The sequence below is a fragment of the Antechinus flavipes genome, chromosome 3, assembly GCF_016432865.1.
Source record: "Antechinus flavipes isolate AdamAnt ecotype Samford, QLD, Australia chromosome 3, AdamAnt_v2, whole genome shotgun sequence".
In the NCBI taxonomy this organism is placed as follows: Eukaryota; Metazoa; Chordata; class Mammalia; order Dasyuromorphia; family Dasyuridae; genus Antechinus; species Antechinus flavipes.
The window spans coordinates 68793462-68810030 of NC_067400.1; the positions used below are offsets into that span (position 1 = coordinate 68793462).

The 16569-nt window shown below is 36.2% G+C and overlaps 1 protein-coding gene across 2 annotated transcripts in view; it reads left to right on the forward strand.

Moving 5' to 3' along the window:
* Nucleotides 1–16569, forward strand: part of BARD1 (BRCA1 associated RING domain 1) — a 126209-nt gene that overhangs the window by 32268 nt on the left and 77372 nt on the right. For both annotated transcript variants that reach the window (XM_051983611.1, XM_051983612.1), the window contains exon 4: nt 9479–10512. In XM_051983611.1, coding sequence (XP_051839571.1) covers nt 9479–10512 — 1034 coding nt within the window. The remainder of the gene's footprint in view (nt 1–9478; nt 10513–16569) is intronic.

Consider the following 16569-nt stretch of genomic DNA (forward strand, 5'->3'; position numbering starts at 1 on the left):
TTCTCAATCTTACCTTCTCCATGTCCCCACCTTATTTGGATTTCAGGTTTTTCATCTTGATAACTTTGTTTCATACCTTATATTATATGAATTGTTTCTTGACATAGTGAGTAGGGGGTTGATCTATAATGAGTCTGTCATATAAGCCTCTGGTTTATTTGGATATTATGATATCAGGAAGATTGCTGCAACTTAGTAAGGCCCTAAAATTTGCATTTATAGCCAAGGACATGTTGTTTATGGAAGAATAATAGACCCTGAATCTAGTCTCATCTGCTAATTAGCTAACTGACCTTAATTCAATGTGTTTTCTTTTTTCCTGCACTACATTACCTGCTGAGACTATTCAGAGCTGTGTTCTACGATAGTATGTCTGTGCATTATATTATCTTTCTAGCTCCCCTCTCTACAGACTAACTCTACAGGTGAGAAAAACTATACTTCTGATTCCTCCCACATGATAGACATCCCACCTTCAGTTTCTGCCCCACCTTACCTCTTCCACTTACAGCCCCCTTTCATTTAAAAGTTTTCTTACACAAAGTCCTATCTACTGGTGCTCTCTCTCCCTTAACCAATCCGGCACCATTTATTTATTTATTTACCTGCTCATTTATTTATTTATTTGCAGCTCCATGTCGGTCACATGATACAAATTAATAAATGATTATTGATTGAGAAGTGATTATGGGTCTATTTTAGGAGGATTTATGTTGAGGTGAAGAATGAAATGTGATATTTTGTTATTTTGATATTTTTAAAAAATATGCAAGTTTGATGAAAGTTCCCTGTCTGTAAAATCAGAATATGTAAATTGTATTTGTGTATATATTTATGTAAACGATATAAATATCAGAATGTTGTAAGTGAGGTCTTAGAAAAATCAAGTAAATGGTTGGGTTCATAGGAAGAGGGACTGTGGTGTATAGGATAAAGATGTGGCTCAGTGATCCCGTGACATACAACCTCCTTAGAGATGTCCTAAGAACTGCCAAGAAAGGGTGCCAGCCTTCATTGATAAAGGAAGTTGCCTCCCATGAAAGTTCCTTATACCAGTGAAATAACAGATTAAGACCCTATTCCAGTGAAGTTATTGATAGTTTGAAAAGATGAGATTCATGAAATTGTCCCAGTACTTATCCTAGAACATTATTTTTGATGGTGATCCATTATATAAAAAGAACCTGGCATATATGAGACATTATGGAGCCATGGAACGAGTGGAGGACTGGTTTCAGGTCTTCCCTCCGACTCAGTGTGTGTAACTTTGGATAGATCAGTTGCCTCTTCTTGTTCATCTTTAAAATGAAGGCCTTGGACTACCTGTATAGCCTCTGAAATACCTTCTACCTCTAAATCTCTGATCCTTCATTCCTTTTAAGTTAGAGGTGTTTAACTCTGGTGTTGTAATGAAAGCATTTTGTAAACCTTTGAAGGACTACATGAATATAAGTAGTATTTGTCTGGAATGAGAGCATGAGCGTGAAGGATTTTTGGGAAGGAAACTTTCTGCTGATACAGATTGGGATCTCATCTTTAATGTACAATATCAAGAATTCTGGAGACACAGGGAAATTAAATGACTGGGCTATGATCTCAAAGCTAGCATCAAGTACTAGTTCCCATGTTATGCTGTTATTAAATAGACTCAATTTGTTCAGTTTATTAATTAAAAATAGGTAGAGAGGTGGTCCGGTGGATAGAATGCCGGGCCTGGAGTCAGGAAGACTTAACCTTTTTAAGTTAAATCTGGCTTCAGACACTTATTAGCTATGTGACCCTAGGCAAATTGCTTTACCTTGTTTGCCTCAGTTTCCTCATCTGTAAAATGAACTAGAGAAGCAAATGGCCACTCTAGTATCTTTCAAGAACACTCCAAAAGGGGTCACAGAGAGTTGGAAGCAATTGAAAAATAGCTGAACAAGTTGCTGTTTTTTTTCCTTTTCCCTTGGTACATATACAGAAATATTTAAGTTGACAACATTTAGATTTCAATGAATCAAAGTATATATGGACCAAGAAGAACTGTTTAGGCATTCTGGCCAACTTAATTGTTGTTCCTTTTGACTTCTGTGCCCATTTTGTAAAAGTGAGGAAAGACCATGATTTGTCATAGTTCAAAGCCAATAACTGTTCCAGAGTTGTAGCCGGAGAGGTAGCGTTTGAAGTCAGGTCTCCTGATACTTTCTATTCTTAATCTCATTATATTAGTGTTACCCTTAGGATCAGAAGGACTAATGAGGGAGGACCATAGTGAGAATTGTTAAGTGATTAAAAAAATAAGAAGGAAAAAAGCCCTTTCTGATTATGAACTGATTGAGAGTCCAGTCAAGGTGTAAAAAACAAAACAAAACAAAAACCCCCAAAACCTAAAAAAAGTAAAAAAGACAGTGCATCAAAAAAAAAAAAAAAAAAAAAAAAAAAAAAAGTCTACATTTCTATTGTTGGTAAAAGCTGGCTTTTATAAATTAAGCAACTAGGACTTCCATGAAAAGTTGACACTCTCTTTTTCTCCCTATAGAAATATCAAGATACATGTAGATATCGATATACACATGTATATTTGTGTATATATAGATACAGATAGGCATATAAATGAGCATACACACACACACACACACACACACACACACACACACACACACACTCTCTTATATCAATACACTTATTCCTAGGATTTAGACCTGGAAGGAAACTTGGAGGCCATCCAGACCAATCTCTCCAGTTTTCAGATGAGGGAAACTGAAACCCAAAAATAAACAGCTTTACTCAGAACCACAAAGATAGTAAATAACAGAACCAGGATTCTTGGATCATCTGAGTCCAAACTACTGTTCGTTTTCCTGTGGAATCTCATGAGTTGGCCTGCCACATCCATATTTCAATAGTTTGTCATCTCATTGAGATGGTTATTTTCTTCATTCATACAAATCCTGTTCCATCCTTGCCTTCTCATCTTGGTCCCTTCTTGGTTGTTCACTCTCTTTGGAGAGATTTTGGGGATGTCTGTCCAATATGATAGAGGCTTTCCTTTGGTCTTTTAATATTTCATGTATTTTGGTATAATACTTAGCCCAATTACCTCTCACCCTTGTTGTAGGAGCTGCCCATATTAATCTCACCATTATAAATGTATCTCTTCCATCAGAACTGTCTCTTTAGTACATTTCCTTCCTTCCTTTCTCCCTCCCTTCTTCCCTCCTCTCTCTCCTTTCCTTCCTCTCCTCCCCCCCTCCCTCCCTCTCTTCTTTCCCCCCTGCCTTCCTTCCTTCCTCCCTCCCTCCCTCCCTCCCTCCTTTCCCTCCTTCCTTTCTTCCTTCTTCCTTCCCTCCCTTTCTTCCTTCTTCCCTCCCTCCCTCCTTCCTTCCTTCCTCCCTCCTTCCCTTCCTTTTTTAAAACTGAAACTCCTAGGAAAATTAAACCTGAAGGGTTGTGTGTGTGTGTGTGTGTGTGTGTGTGTGTGTGTGTCTTGTGTGTTATATATGAGTTAATTTATAATATTTTCTGTAGCACTTGGCTAAAAGCTTAGACTATTTATATAGTGCTTTTAAAATTTGCAACACACTTTTACTTATATTATCTTATTTGGCTTAACTTGATTTAACAATAACCCTGTGAAGTTGGGATTGTTATTTTCTTTTTACAGATCAAGAAACTGAGTCACAGAGGCTTATTAATTTGCTCAGGATCCCGTAGCTAATGATTTAAACTCAAGTCTTAACTATCTACTATCTGCTTCAATAAAGCAGATACCTAATTGGTAGTGGGAGAGTTAGGAAGGGATCGATGAAGAATATAATTGGGAAGAGAGTAATAAATACACTGAGTCTGAAAATAATAGGTCTGAACAAGTTTGTGAAGGGTTTTAAAAACTTAGCCCAGAGAGTTCATAATTTATCCTAGAGGCCAGACTAGCAAAGTGATATAGTCAAATCTATGCTTTCAGAAAATCACTTTGGTGGCTAATGTGTACAAGGGGTAGGAGGAGAGAGATTTGAGAGTCAGCGAATCCAGTTAGGAAGACTTTGAGAGAAGTAGAACATTATCAAAGTGAGAGGAGCTAGACAAGGACCGGAACCATAATGGCAGTTCTGAGTAGAAAGAAGGGCTCTAGGTACAAGAGGTCTTCTGGGGAGAGATGGAGCAACATTTGACATTTGATTGTCTGTGAGGGGTGAGGGAAAGGAGTAGTTAGAAAAAATGCCAAGATGTAAGAATATTGATTCCTCACCAGAGAAAAGGGGAAGATAGGAGAGTAATGGATTTGGGGAGAAGAGAATGAGCTTCATTTTGGACATGTTGAGTTTGAGATGCCTAAGGGATGTCTCATGGGCAGATGATAATTAGGAGCTAACCATCCTGGGGAGAGACTGTGATAGCAGATGAGGTAACCAAGAAACAGGAGTACTCAGAGAAGAGACCCCTAGAGATACTCACAATTGGGGGTGTGTGTATTGAGATTTAGGAGCCAGCAAGAGAGCTTGAGAATGAATGGTAGGAGGAAGACCAGGAGAGTGTCATGTCAATATGCTGGTGGAGAAAGTAGAGTTAGCAATGTCAGACATAGCTGAGAAGTCTAGAAAAATGAGAACTGAAAAGAATTTGCAATGAATACGTCATTGGTAACTTTGGAGAGATGAGGTTGCATTGAATGAATTTATAAATAAAATAAATTTTATTAAATTATTAAAAATATCAAATCATTAAAAATAAATAGCTAAATAAATTGAATTATAAATTATAAAAATAAATGATAACCTAAATTACATAGGGTGAGGGAGATAGCTTGAGGGCCCAGTAAAGTCTAATGAAATTTTTTTTTAAAGATTCAGTTAATTTGCTCATGTTTGCTTCAAGGAAGTAGGGAAGGAACCAATATAGAAGAAGAGGATGAAGATTCTAGAAAGAGATGATTGAGGTTGTCATCTACTGGGAGGAGATAGGAAACAACCATGTACATATAGAAAGGTTGGTGTTGACCTATAATGTTCGAGATTGGGGAAAAGGAGGAGAGAGAGCCAGAGGTTTTGAGATGAAAAGGGATGGTAAGTTCATGGTTTCAGTTTTTTCATTAATAAGGAGGCAAGGTCCTTAACTGTTTGAGGGAATGAGCTATGGGAGGCCTGAGGAAAAAAGAGGTTTGGAATTGTTTCCAAGGGAGCCAAGATAGTTAACTAAAGGAACTTTATATGTTTTAAAATTTTATATATTTATCTTTTTAATTTTATTTATTTATTAATTGACATATACGTTATTCTATATTATATAAAAATATTTATTTATCTTACTGTAATAAAGAGTCGCTTGAAGTTGGACAACATGAATTGATAAAATACCTGGATAACAGAGTTGTGTGGCTTCCCCTGTCTCCATTCAGTCAATCAGCAGTCAACTAGTCACATTTGTAAAATAGCAGTTATGTGACAAGCATTGTGTTGAGCCCTGGGACTACAGAGAAAGACAATGAAAAACCAGTTTTGTCCTTTCCGGGTTTTCATGTTCTGATGTGTGTGAGAAGCAGTAGCTCAAGGGAGGCAAGGAATTTGATAATTGATGACTGTATAGAATTGAATTAGTTAACTATAGGATGAAAATAGAGAAAGGAATAAAGTGTATTCAGAAAAGGACAAATTCTGAGAAAATAGGGAGAAGAAATTGAATTTCTCTAACTCCTTCTTAACCTCACTCCACACAATCAATGGTCAAAGCTTGTCACTTCTTCCTCCAAAAGACATCTTGTTTCCAGGTCCTTTTTTCTACTCAGAACCTCCATCTTTGTTCATTTCAAGTATAACAGGAAAGAATCATAGGGACAGCTGGAGAAAGAGAGGAGATTGTCCAGATAGAGATCAGAGTTTTTGATTAAGGAAGTAAGAGAACCTTTGCAGTTAATGGTGGGGTTTAAGGAATAGGATTAGGAAAGTCATTTAAGTGAGAAAAACTGGGTGAATGTAATATTTCTCTTTATCTGGGCTTCAGAATATATAGAAAAAAGTGTATAAGCAGGAAAGGTAGACAAATATTTGCTTGTTGAAGACTGTGGATGCCAGGTAGAAAAGGGAGCCCTTGAAGGATTTTGAGTTTGAAGAGTGTCCTGAGCATCATATGCGGGATTCAACAAATCCTCTTCTTATTGGCCTTCAAGGTTTCCATTCAGCTAAATTTTTGCTGGATTGTTGTCATTGGAAACATTTTAAAATTTTTCTTGATTTATTTTTTTGATGACATTTATAGAGCCCTTTAAGGTTTATAAAGCACCATATTTTTATCTCATTTGCTCCTCATGATAACCCTGTGAAATAGATGGAATCATTATCTTGGTTTTATAAATGAGATTAAATGACCTGCTTCAAGCCATTCACCTAATAAATTTCTGAGGCAAAATTTGAACTTGGGTTTCCCTGATTACACATACATTATATACCACTAGAGAAACAAATATGAGAAATATGTTTCTCATATATCATAAAATATGTTCATTTTTCTTATTGCATTTTAATATTTAAAGGAGATTGTGACCATTATAGAGGAAGGGTGATGTAGTGGAGAGAATTCTAGATTGGGAATTACAGGCCATGAGTTCAAATCCTGGTTCTGACATTTGCTGCCTTTTATAACCTTGGTCACATCGGCTAAGTTCTCTGATCTGTGAGTCTTTTCTTCTATGAACTACTTGAAAACCTTTAGAAATTATTCTAGCTTTAAACTAAGGTGAAATGAAAGCAGAAATATTAGCTGAAGAAGGAAAAGAGAAATTGGCTAATTTTAGACTTTAGATTAGATTGGAGTTTCCAGCCTGCCAACCTAGATGCATTAATATTTTTTAAACAGGTAAAAAAAAATGCTATGAAATACATTGTGTAAATATAAAATATCCAGAGGGAAATTAGAAATAACATCTCAGCTTCTAATTCCCTTGCCAGTATTTGAAAGGCAAGAACATATTGTAAAGAGGTTTCAATCCCAGAAAAGAATTAAATTAACTTTGTGTTACAGCTGAGGGAAGGGACCAAAGAGAAACTCAAGAATAAACACACTTGAGAATTTTACATTGAATAAAATGGAGCTAAGTTCCTTCTCCACATTATTTTTCTCATACTCTGCTACAAGTTTCTAAGGCCCTTGTAGGTGTGTTATTTTGTTGTTGTTTGAAGGATACTAGAACGTAGTGGTATGAGAGATTTTATTTGATGTTCTTTTTATGTTTACAACCCCTCCCTCACCCCCCCAAAATAATAGAATTTTAGAGATCGAAGGGACAATACAAATCTTGTACAGCCTCCTCAAGGAGGAGGAGGAGGATGATGGATGATGGTAATAGCTAACATTTATTTAGTGCTTTAAGATTTGCAAAGTGCTTTATAAAGATTACCTCTCATAGCATAATTCTGGGAATAACTGCTATTACTGTCACATAATATATAAAATTACTATTATATAATATATAATGTATAATTAATATATTAAATAATATGGTGTGTTATATATTACATAATTACTGGGTCTAATTACTGATTCAGTATAATTATATGAACTATGTAATTAGTGTTATTATAGTAAATACTTTCATTATCCCTTCTTACAGATGAGAAAATTGAGACAGATAAGTTAAGTGACCTGCCAAGGGTCACACACTTTATGAGTATCTCAGGTTAAATTTAAATTCAGTGATTCAAGATTCATTTTCCAGTACTATATCTATTTTGTCACCTCACAGTCTCTTAGGCCTCTTAAGTAACTTGTCAAAAATCACACAGGTAGTAAACACCCTTTTCTTCCATATCACACCAGGAGATTGTTTGTTAAAATGTTCATTTAAAAAGTTAATTTGTAATCCACCCACTCATCTGTAGAACCATTGTGGTGTATGGGGAAGAAAGAGAGTCCTCCTGATGTCTGTTTCTTTGGGCCTGACTTGAAATCTGACCTCTCTCATTGAGTGAGTTAACTTGTCTGGGTCTCAGTTTCTCCCTCTGTAAAGTGAAGGGGTTTGATTAGATGGTCTCTTGAACTTCTGTCAGCTTTTGATCTCTGGTTCTATTTACAGAGTGTTAAGAGATGGAGGAAGGAACTTTGGAAATGTAGTCATCTTCATTTGCCATCACAAAAGACTGATCAGCACCAGAGAGAGAGAATTGATTTAATTGTAACAGGCCTTGGCAGAAAAATGATTTGTCATTGTGGTTGATAATGATCTTTAATTTATACTGTTTTCTCTCTCACTGCCCCCTCTCCCCCCGCTCTGTAATTTTTTTTTTGTCTTTTCTTGTACTTTACTTCTTGAATAACAACCTCTTATCAGTCCATCCTCTTCCCTTCATCCTAATGCCATCTCAGCAGGAACTTTGTGGTAGTGGGTTGAGAAAGATTCTTAAAGTTTTTTCCCCTCTAGGAATTCTCTATCTCTCTTTTTTTTCCCTTCCATCATTCTGTGTTTTTGTTAGTTGTTTTTTAAAGAAGACTTGAAGGGAGACACAAGAAAGATGATTTGCAAAGTGATGCTTACATTGAGAACTGTCTTTCCTTTTAAGTTTTAAGTTTGATGTCTGATTTTTATTTTTAGTTCAAGTGGAAAAGGACCAGAGAAGCCGTACAGCCCACTTGTTCACCTTTCTCTCCAGGAGGAGAGAATAGCAATGGGAGACAGTCAGAGATGGAAGGAGGGTTAGTGAGAGGCTGCCGAATGACTTGAAGTTATGATTAATTCTCTTCCAAACACCCTAGCTTAGGGCTGGTAACCTGTTACCCCTTTAATTTGCTCCTGCTCTGTTCTGTCAGAATTATGTAATAACAGTGAGGCATCACTATTGGCTTCAGTTGCTATTTTAGAAAAAGTAAAATAGATTGTATGGGGAAAATTTTTCAGGCAAAATATTGAAAAAGGTGTAATTCTCCAAAACATTGTGTTGGGAAGGATATGTATTAGGGAGAAAATATATGCAAGTAAGTAATGGTCATTATATTGAATTTGTGAAAATTCAGTTATTATTATTTTCCTAAAGTGTTTCCCTGAAAGTGATAATATTTTCTAATGTGATTATTCAATCTGACTACTTGTTGTCTTAAATTTTTTTTGGGGGAAAGGGACTACCCGTCAGAAAAGAAACATCTATAATCACAGATCCATTTATTACTCTTCCTCATAATAATTGCCACTAGTTTTGCCTACTTAATCTAATTTGTAGGGTAAAAAATCTAGAATATCTTACATTCTTAATATATGCTTGTTGATTGATTCTCTCTGCTGTTAAAGTATTTAATATATGTTAAATTGAATCTCACAGTAGACTATTGGGGAAGTAACTTCCCAAATTAAAAAAAAAATGGCAAGATGAATAAATGGAGAAGCAAGTAGGATAATTTACTGGAGCCATGTCCTTTAGAAGAATCAGAAATGCATGTCATTCATTGTGACCTGCCTCTTGCAGTAGATTTTTTTCTTCACAATTTACATATTTTCTTTTTCCCCTTCTTTCAGATCTGGAAGAAAGTACATCAGGGACTAGAACCTCACCAGATGAAGGTGAAAATGATAAGAAATTCATAAAAATGTGGTTCAGCCCTCGTAGTAAGAAAGTCAGATACGTCCTAAATAAAACTTCAGTGCAGACTCAGCCACAGCCAGTTGAGAATGAGCAGGTTTATCAAGCCTTTGAATTTACTTCCTCATCTCTTGAGCGAGATTCTCCCCAGAAGCCTAAAAAAGTTTCCAGAAAATCCAGAAAAAAGCAGAAAAAGAGGAGTTTAGCTGAAATTAATCAAGAATGGAATTTGGAGGAGGAAAATAAAAAAGAAGTTCAAGAATTTGATCAAAGTATCAGTGAGAAACTCAAAGAAAAGTCTGTCTCATTCTGTTTCCAGCCCTCTGTTCTTGAGACCCCAGACCTAAATGGTCGTGTAGATTTACTGAGTTATGTCTCCATGACAGAGGCCAGTCCTGCTGAGAAGGCAGATGAGATCTGTCCATCATCTACCACGCAGGTAGATTCTGTAGAAACCGAGAGAGAGAGCGAAATAGCATCATCTTTCCAGGATTCTCTCGGTGAGAATAGTTTTGTATCAGAGACATTGCTATCATTGAACAGTGGTAGAACAACTGAGAGGCAACCTTCTGACTCCTTTGTGGTCCCTCTTTCTAAAAGACCTAGAAGAAGAAGCCAGCAGAGAGCAAGAAGAACATCAGTCAATCAAGATATCCTCACAGAGTTGTTGCTGCCATCTGCAGAGAATGCTGCATCTCCCAAATCCAAATGTGTGGTCGATGATCCATCAATAAGAGCAAGGAACAGTGATATATTAAATGACTCTATTAGCTTTTCCCCCTCAAAATCTTCTAGTACTCCATCATCATCCATAATGAATAGCCCTTCTCAGTCATGGTTAGTGGCTAGCCCTTCTGCCATGAAGTTGTCTCCCACCAGCCCTTCTGCTGGGAAGCCATCTCCCACTAGTCCTGTCATCATCAAGAGAAATCATAGAGGAGAGACTCCACTCCACATTGCTTCTATTAAGGTAAGCTTGCTGTTATGAACATCAATTTAGAATAAAAATTTTAAAAATATATTACTTTTGGAACATAAATAATACCTCTGGAATAATGGCAAATATGATGACTATGAAGTTTCTTGATTTCTTAGAAATGTAGGAGCAAAATTTATTTTTTTCCTCATTCACACATATACATACACATAAATATATTTGCATTTCACATGTAGATACACACATGAATATGTATATGTATTAAAACATATAAAATAGGTTTAACTTTAAAAAAATTGTCTTTTGTTTTGTGTCAATCTGATTTCTCTTTTTCCTCCTTCACTTAAAACAAAAAATAATACCTCAGGAATAATGGCAAATATGATGATTATGAAGTTTCTTGATTTCTTAGAACTGTAGAAACAAAATTTATTTTTTCTTATGTTCACTTATATACACACACATATGTATTATATAGATATATATGTGTATATATCTGTGTACATATGTATTAAAATACACATATAAAATAGGCTTAAATTTTTAAAATTATTTTTTGCTCTTGTGCCAATTTGATTTCTCCTTTTCCTCCTTTACTTGAAATAAAACAAAAAAAAATTCAAGAAAATCCAAGTGACACAATGACTTTATCTGACCAGGTATGCTACTTGCCATATCTGTATCCTCCACATCTTTGTTGAAAGAAAGGTGATGTGTTTGGTTATCACTTGATAGGAACTGATATGGTTCATTACAGTTTATCAGAGTTCAGCTGTCTTTTTAGTGGTAATCACATTGTTGATATGATTATAGTTATGTATGTGATTCTTTTGCTTCTTTCTTCCCTTGCTTGTTTGTTCTCATTTTCTTTTTTAATGAGCAGTAATATTCTACTAGTTTCTTGTACCACAGCCTTTTCTGCTTCAGTTTTTCTCAGTTGATACACTTTTATTTTATTTCTTTCTCTCCCTTTTTTGGGGGGAGAGAGGAGGAGAAGGCTGTTATGTAGAGTATTTTTGTTTTATATTGCTGTTGTTCAATTATTTTCAATTATATCAAATTCTTTATGACCCCATTTGAGGTTTTCTTGGCAAAAATACTGGAATGGTTTGCCATTTCTTTCTCAAGCTTATTTTACAGATAAGGAAATTGAGGCAAATTAGGTTAAATGATCACCCACAGTCACACAGCTAATAAATGTCTGAACTCAGAACTTCGCGACTCCGAGCCTGGCTCTCTATCCATTGTGCCAGCTAGCCGTCCCCTTGTGCTGTGTTACCTCACATTATGTATTGTATAGTATTTAGTCATAGGAGTAGTGGAAAAATCTACACAATCTCACAACTCTGCATTTTTTAGGATTATTTATAAAGATAAAAGACAAAGAATTGAGAAATTTACCGGCCACTAGGTAAGGGAGGACTAAAGAGTGTGTGTATGTGTGTGTACGTACACACACACACACACACACACACACACACACACACACATGTCTACACATGCATATATACGTGTGTTGTGTGTGTATCAACAGGCATTTATTATATGCTTATTCTGTGCCAGACACTGCTAAGCATTCAGGTTAGAAAGTAAAAATTAAATCTCGTCCTCAAGAACCTGATGTTCTAATTGGGGAGACGACATATATTGAAATCAGTACATACATAATAAAGCCAGGATGGATGGAAGGTAGCCTTGGAGGGGGGAGAAGCTGTGGGTGTCCATTGACTTACTATTTCAGTCTGTGATACAACACACAGTGAGATTGGACTTCTGTAGATGCCATTTAGGTTCCTCCAAACCCTCCACTGGGCACTGCTAGAGCATGCCCTATAGGAGAGAACAGGTAGCAGTCATATTTTGCATGCCCTTTATGAGGTATGCTCAGAGGGAGCAGGAACTCCTCAGCATGAAATTATTCCCAAGCCTTTGCGATTCATATTTTTAATTCCATCAGTTGAAAAACTGCTCATAGTGTTTTTTTTATCATCTTTAAAAATATATATTAATTATTATTACAGTATAGTCCTTAATATGCTAGTATGTATTATAATAATTTTCTTCTCAGAAGATTGATTTCACTAGTGAAGCAAAGAGCATTGTTATTTAGTAATTAGTCATGGAAGGGATAGCAACATACTATATATAGCTAGATGATTTGAAGGTTGCTTATTTAAAAAAAAATTTAAAAATGAGCTTTTAAATTGGAGTTTAAAATTGTCCCACTGGAGCTTTCAGTAGAGTGGCAGGTTTAGCATTTTTCTTAGCAAAAGTTAGTTTGCTTAAACATTAACTTATCTAATTTCACTCCCAGAAGTTCTTTTGTCCTTTATTTCAAAGAGGGAATCATGACATTAGGGAGATGATACAATGAAATGCAAGTGAATTGGATTTAAATGAGTGAGGGCTGTGCAAAGTCTCTGAAGACATTTGGGGCCAGTGGCAAGGTATAGATCAAGATGACTGGAGATAGTTCTGCATGCAGTGGGAGATTTTGTTTGTTTTTTTTTTTTAAGCTAAGATCTTCAGTAGGTCTCAGTTTGACTGAAGCAAAGCCCAATCAGTAATTAGGTTGAGTAAGAAAAGAGACAAAGAATGGCCCCTTTTATCTAGTCAGAAATAAAATTCAATCTGGGAGGGGAAAACCTTTAGGGTTTCTGTCCCAAACAGAAATAATTGCTGTTTCCCTGGGGGCCCAAACCACGATCAGTTGAGGCTTGGTACTCATTGATGGCCAGTTCTTGAGAACCAGATTGATTAGGGTTTAAGGCATGGTCCTTTAGAAAATCTAGTAAACCTCAAGATATCTTGCAAGGTTTGTTACTCTTTCTCTCAGTTGAGACTTGGTACTCATTGATGGCCAGTTCTTGAGAACCAGATTGATTAGGGTTTAAGGCATGGTCCTTTAGAAAATCTAGTAAACCTCAAGATATCTTGCAAGGTTTGTTACTCTTTCTCTCCCTCCCCCCCCAAATTACACTCTTTTGGAGACAGTACCTATAGATAAGAATACCTTATCTGAATTGGGGGAGGGGGAAGGTGGCTGGAGGGGAGAAAGAGAGAAAGTGCTCTCTAGATCTTAAAGGTTTGTACTCTATATCCCCATTTTTGGAGCTGCAGAGGAATTTTAGATCTTCTCTAAAGGTAGAATTTTTGAGGATATAGGGGAGAGAGAGAGAGTGAATGTATGTAAGTGTATTTCAACTATGTAAAAGCAATCTATGGATTATGGCGTAGATGCAATTTTCACCTTAAAAAATATATGTGCATGGATTGCACAGAAGCCTCAAATGTCGGAAAGTCTAATGACCCAAAATGTAGTGAATGTGTTCATGAAAAGTTGTGTGGGTAAAATGTCTGTAAATCATATTTTTTTCTTACTGCAGGGAGGAATATTAGTTCTTAAAGTTAAAAGAACCCTGCAGGGAATTCATTTTCCCCAAAGACATTTTGTATTTGTGAATGAGTTTGCCTTTGATTTACATAGCGATAATAGATAGGTCACATTGATTTTGAGGTCTCTTAATTATCAGATGAGGTAAGTTGTGTTTTTACATCAGATTTGCTTCACTTGAAGGACACATGTTTTCTTAGCTAACTCTTTGTGACTCCATTTAGGGTTTTCTTGGCAAAGATACCGAGCAGTTTGCTGTTTTCTTCAGCTCATTTTACAGATGAGGAAACTGAGGCAAACAGTGAAGTGCATTGCCCGAGAGTGTTTAAGGCCAGATTTGAATTCAGGAAGATGAGTCTTCTTGACTTGACAAGCAGTTCAGTACTTGAAAATGTGTTATTATTTAAACAGTTTCCCATTTACTTTCCTGACTCCTTTGGTGGATGGTTAGTGTTTTTTGTTAAAAAGTGGGATCCCTTGGTATTTATTCAATATGATTCATTCTTATTGCCCTGACCAGCAATTGTTTTAATGCATGGCTAATACCTGGTACTCTTGTCCACTTGACCATCTAGGTGCCTCTTTAAGGGGAAGAGGTCACCAAAATAAATCATTAGCTTCTGAAACCCTAAGACAAAGAATAGAAATTTGGTAATAGGCCATTGTCTCAGTGGTCTCTTGGAGGAAGATTCATCCTGGTTTAGATAGATCTGGTGTGGATTTAGTGAATGGAACTCTCGTGATCACTATGATAATGTGATGTTAGTGGAATCTGTTCAAAAACTTTTAAAAAAATTCCTAAATTTAAAAAAAAATTGAAATTAAGACACCAGTTCCAAATCTTTCGAGACCATTTTTGCTTTTGGCTTATTGGTTCCCATCTGTGAAATGTAAAGCATATTGGGATTTATTTCATGCCCTGAAATATACATTACAACCAGTTCAGTGCTTGAAAACATGTTATATTTAAACAGTTTCCCGTTTCCTTTTTTGACTCTTTTGGTGGATGGTTAATATTTTTTGTTAAAAAGCGGGGTCCCTTGGAGTTTATTCAATCTAATTCATTCTTCTTATTGCCTTGGACAGCAGTTGTTTTAATGCACGGCTAGTCAAGGTCCTTGGCACATGAACATCTCACTTGCAGGCAGGGCTGGAGACTTTATGAATGTAGACAGTTGAGAAGTTGCTGCTGAACTAGCTGCCACAGAGTAGCGGTGTTTCTGCTGGAGATGGATGGGCTTGCGCTTTTGTACCGCAGGACTCAGTCAAGCGCTCTCCCTAAAACTGAACCCACAGTCCTGGAAATCCAGCAGACTCTCCTGTTAGAAGCTGACCATTTAGGACCTCTCCGAACGAGCAGCAGCCGCGAATTCTTTTACTTCTTCCCTAATGAAGTTAATTCTTGGTAATTATTGTCTGAACACCTGAATTTTTGGCACTGTTCCTTTTTGGAACCTGGCCGACTGTGTGTAGAGCATGAAGTATAGTTGCAGCTGTTAACATGCAGATAATTAATACAGATTTTGTACGCAAAGGGCAGCAGACTGTGGTTATAGTCAAATTGATTCCTCGACTTTGGTCTTTCGTTTATTGCAAACATTATGAAGATCCAGCACAATCTAGATCAGTAATAAAGTGGTTTTATTTTTATTTTTTATTTGTTACATATATATATATATATATATATATATATATATATTTTTTTTTTTTTTTGTTACATTTTAAGTTCCAAATGGTTTCCTTCCTTCTTTCCCCCAAAGTATGGTAGAGAAGGCTATCATCTGATCCAGCTGTATACCTCTCCAGAAGAAAAATCCCTTCTAAAACATGCCCAGTGAGAGATCATCTAGATCCTAGCTTCTTAAACTGTTGCTTGAGACCCCTGAAAGTGGGGATTATGAAATTATTATTTATTATGTGTAATGGGCTGAGGCTTGAGTTGATGCACTGAGGTCCCAAGCACATGAGGCTAAATAGTAATTGGACCATACTCTATTAATATATAAGCTTGGAGAAAGAATGGCCCCCGCCCACTCTTTGTGCAAGTCCTGATGTGTTGTATAGGAAATGACAATTTTGGTGGGTGGAGGCAGGGGAGTGGAAAAGGAAGGGGAAGGACTTTTGGCATTGCCAATGAGACGGTTTGCTCAGCTCATATCTCTCTCTGTTAGCTGGCTTCCTGTCGCAACTGCCCATATTGCTATCGCAATCTTTCTTGCCTATATTTGCTATCGCAATCCTTATTCACCTCTTCACTTCAATAAAGATTGAAGATTTTTCCCTTAACCTGAATTCCTGACTCCAGCTGATTTTAAATACATGGTCATTACAATTATGAGTAAATGTTTGATTTATATATACTTATTTTATACACCTGTATATCCAGAGTCAAGTAAAACCTTCTTGGACAAAAAGGGGTCACGAGTGGAAAAAGTTTAAAAAGTCCTGGTCTATACCATGTTGTTCTCAAACTTTTGTTCTCCCTGTCTCTTTATACTATTTATAAATTATTGAGGAGTTGTCCAAAGAGTTTTGTTTATGTGAGTTGTATCTGATAGGTAGTTATCATATTAGAAATAGAAATAAAAACTAATTTTGAATTTGTTTTGTTTTCAGAGACCTCCAGGATTCTCTAGACTTCTATTTATATACTTCTACTTATCAATAGAAATACTTCTACTTATCAGTTCTTACTG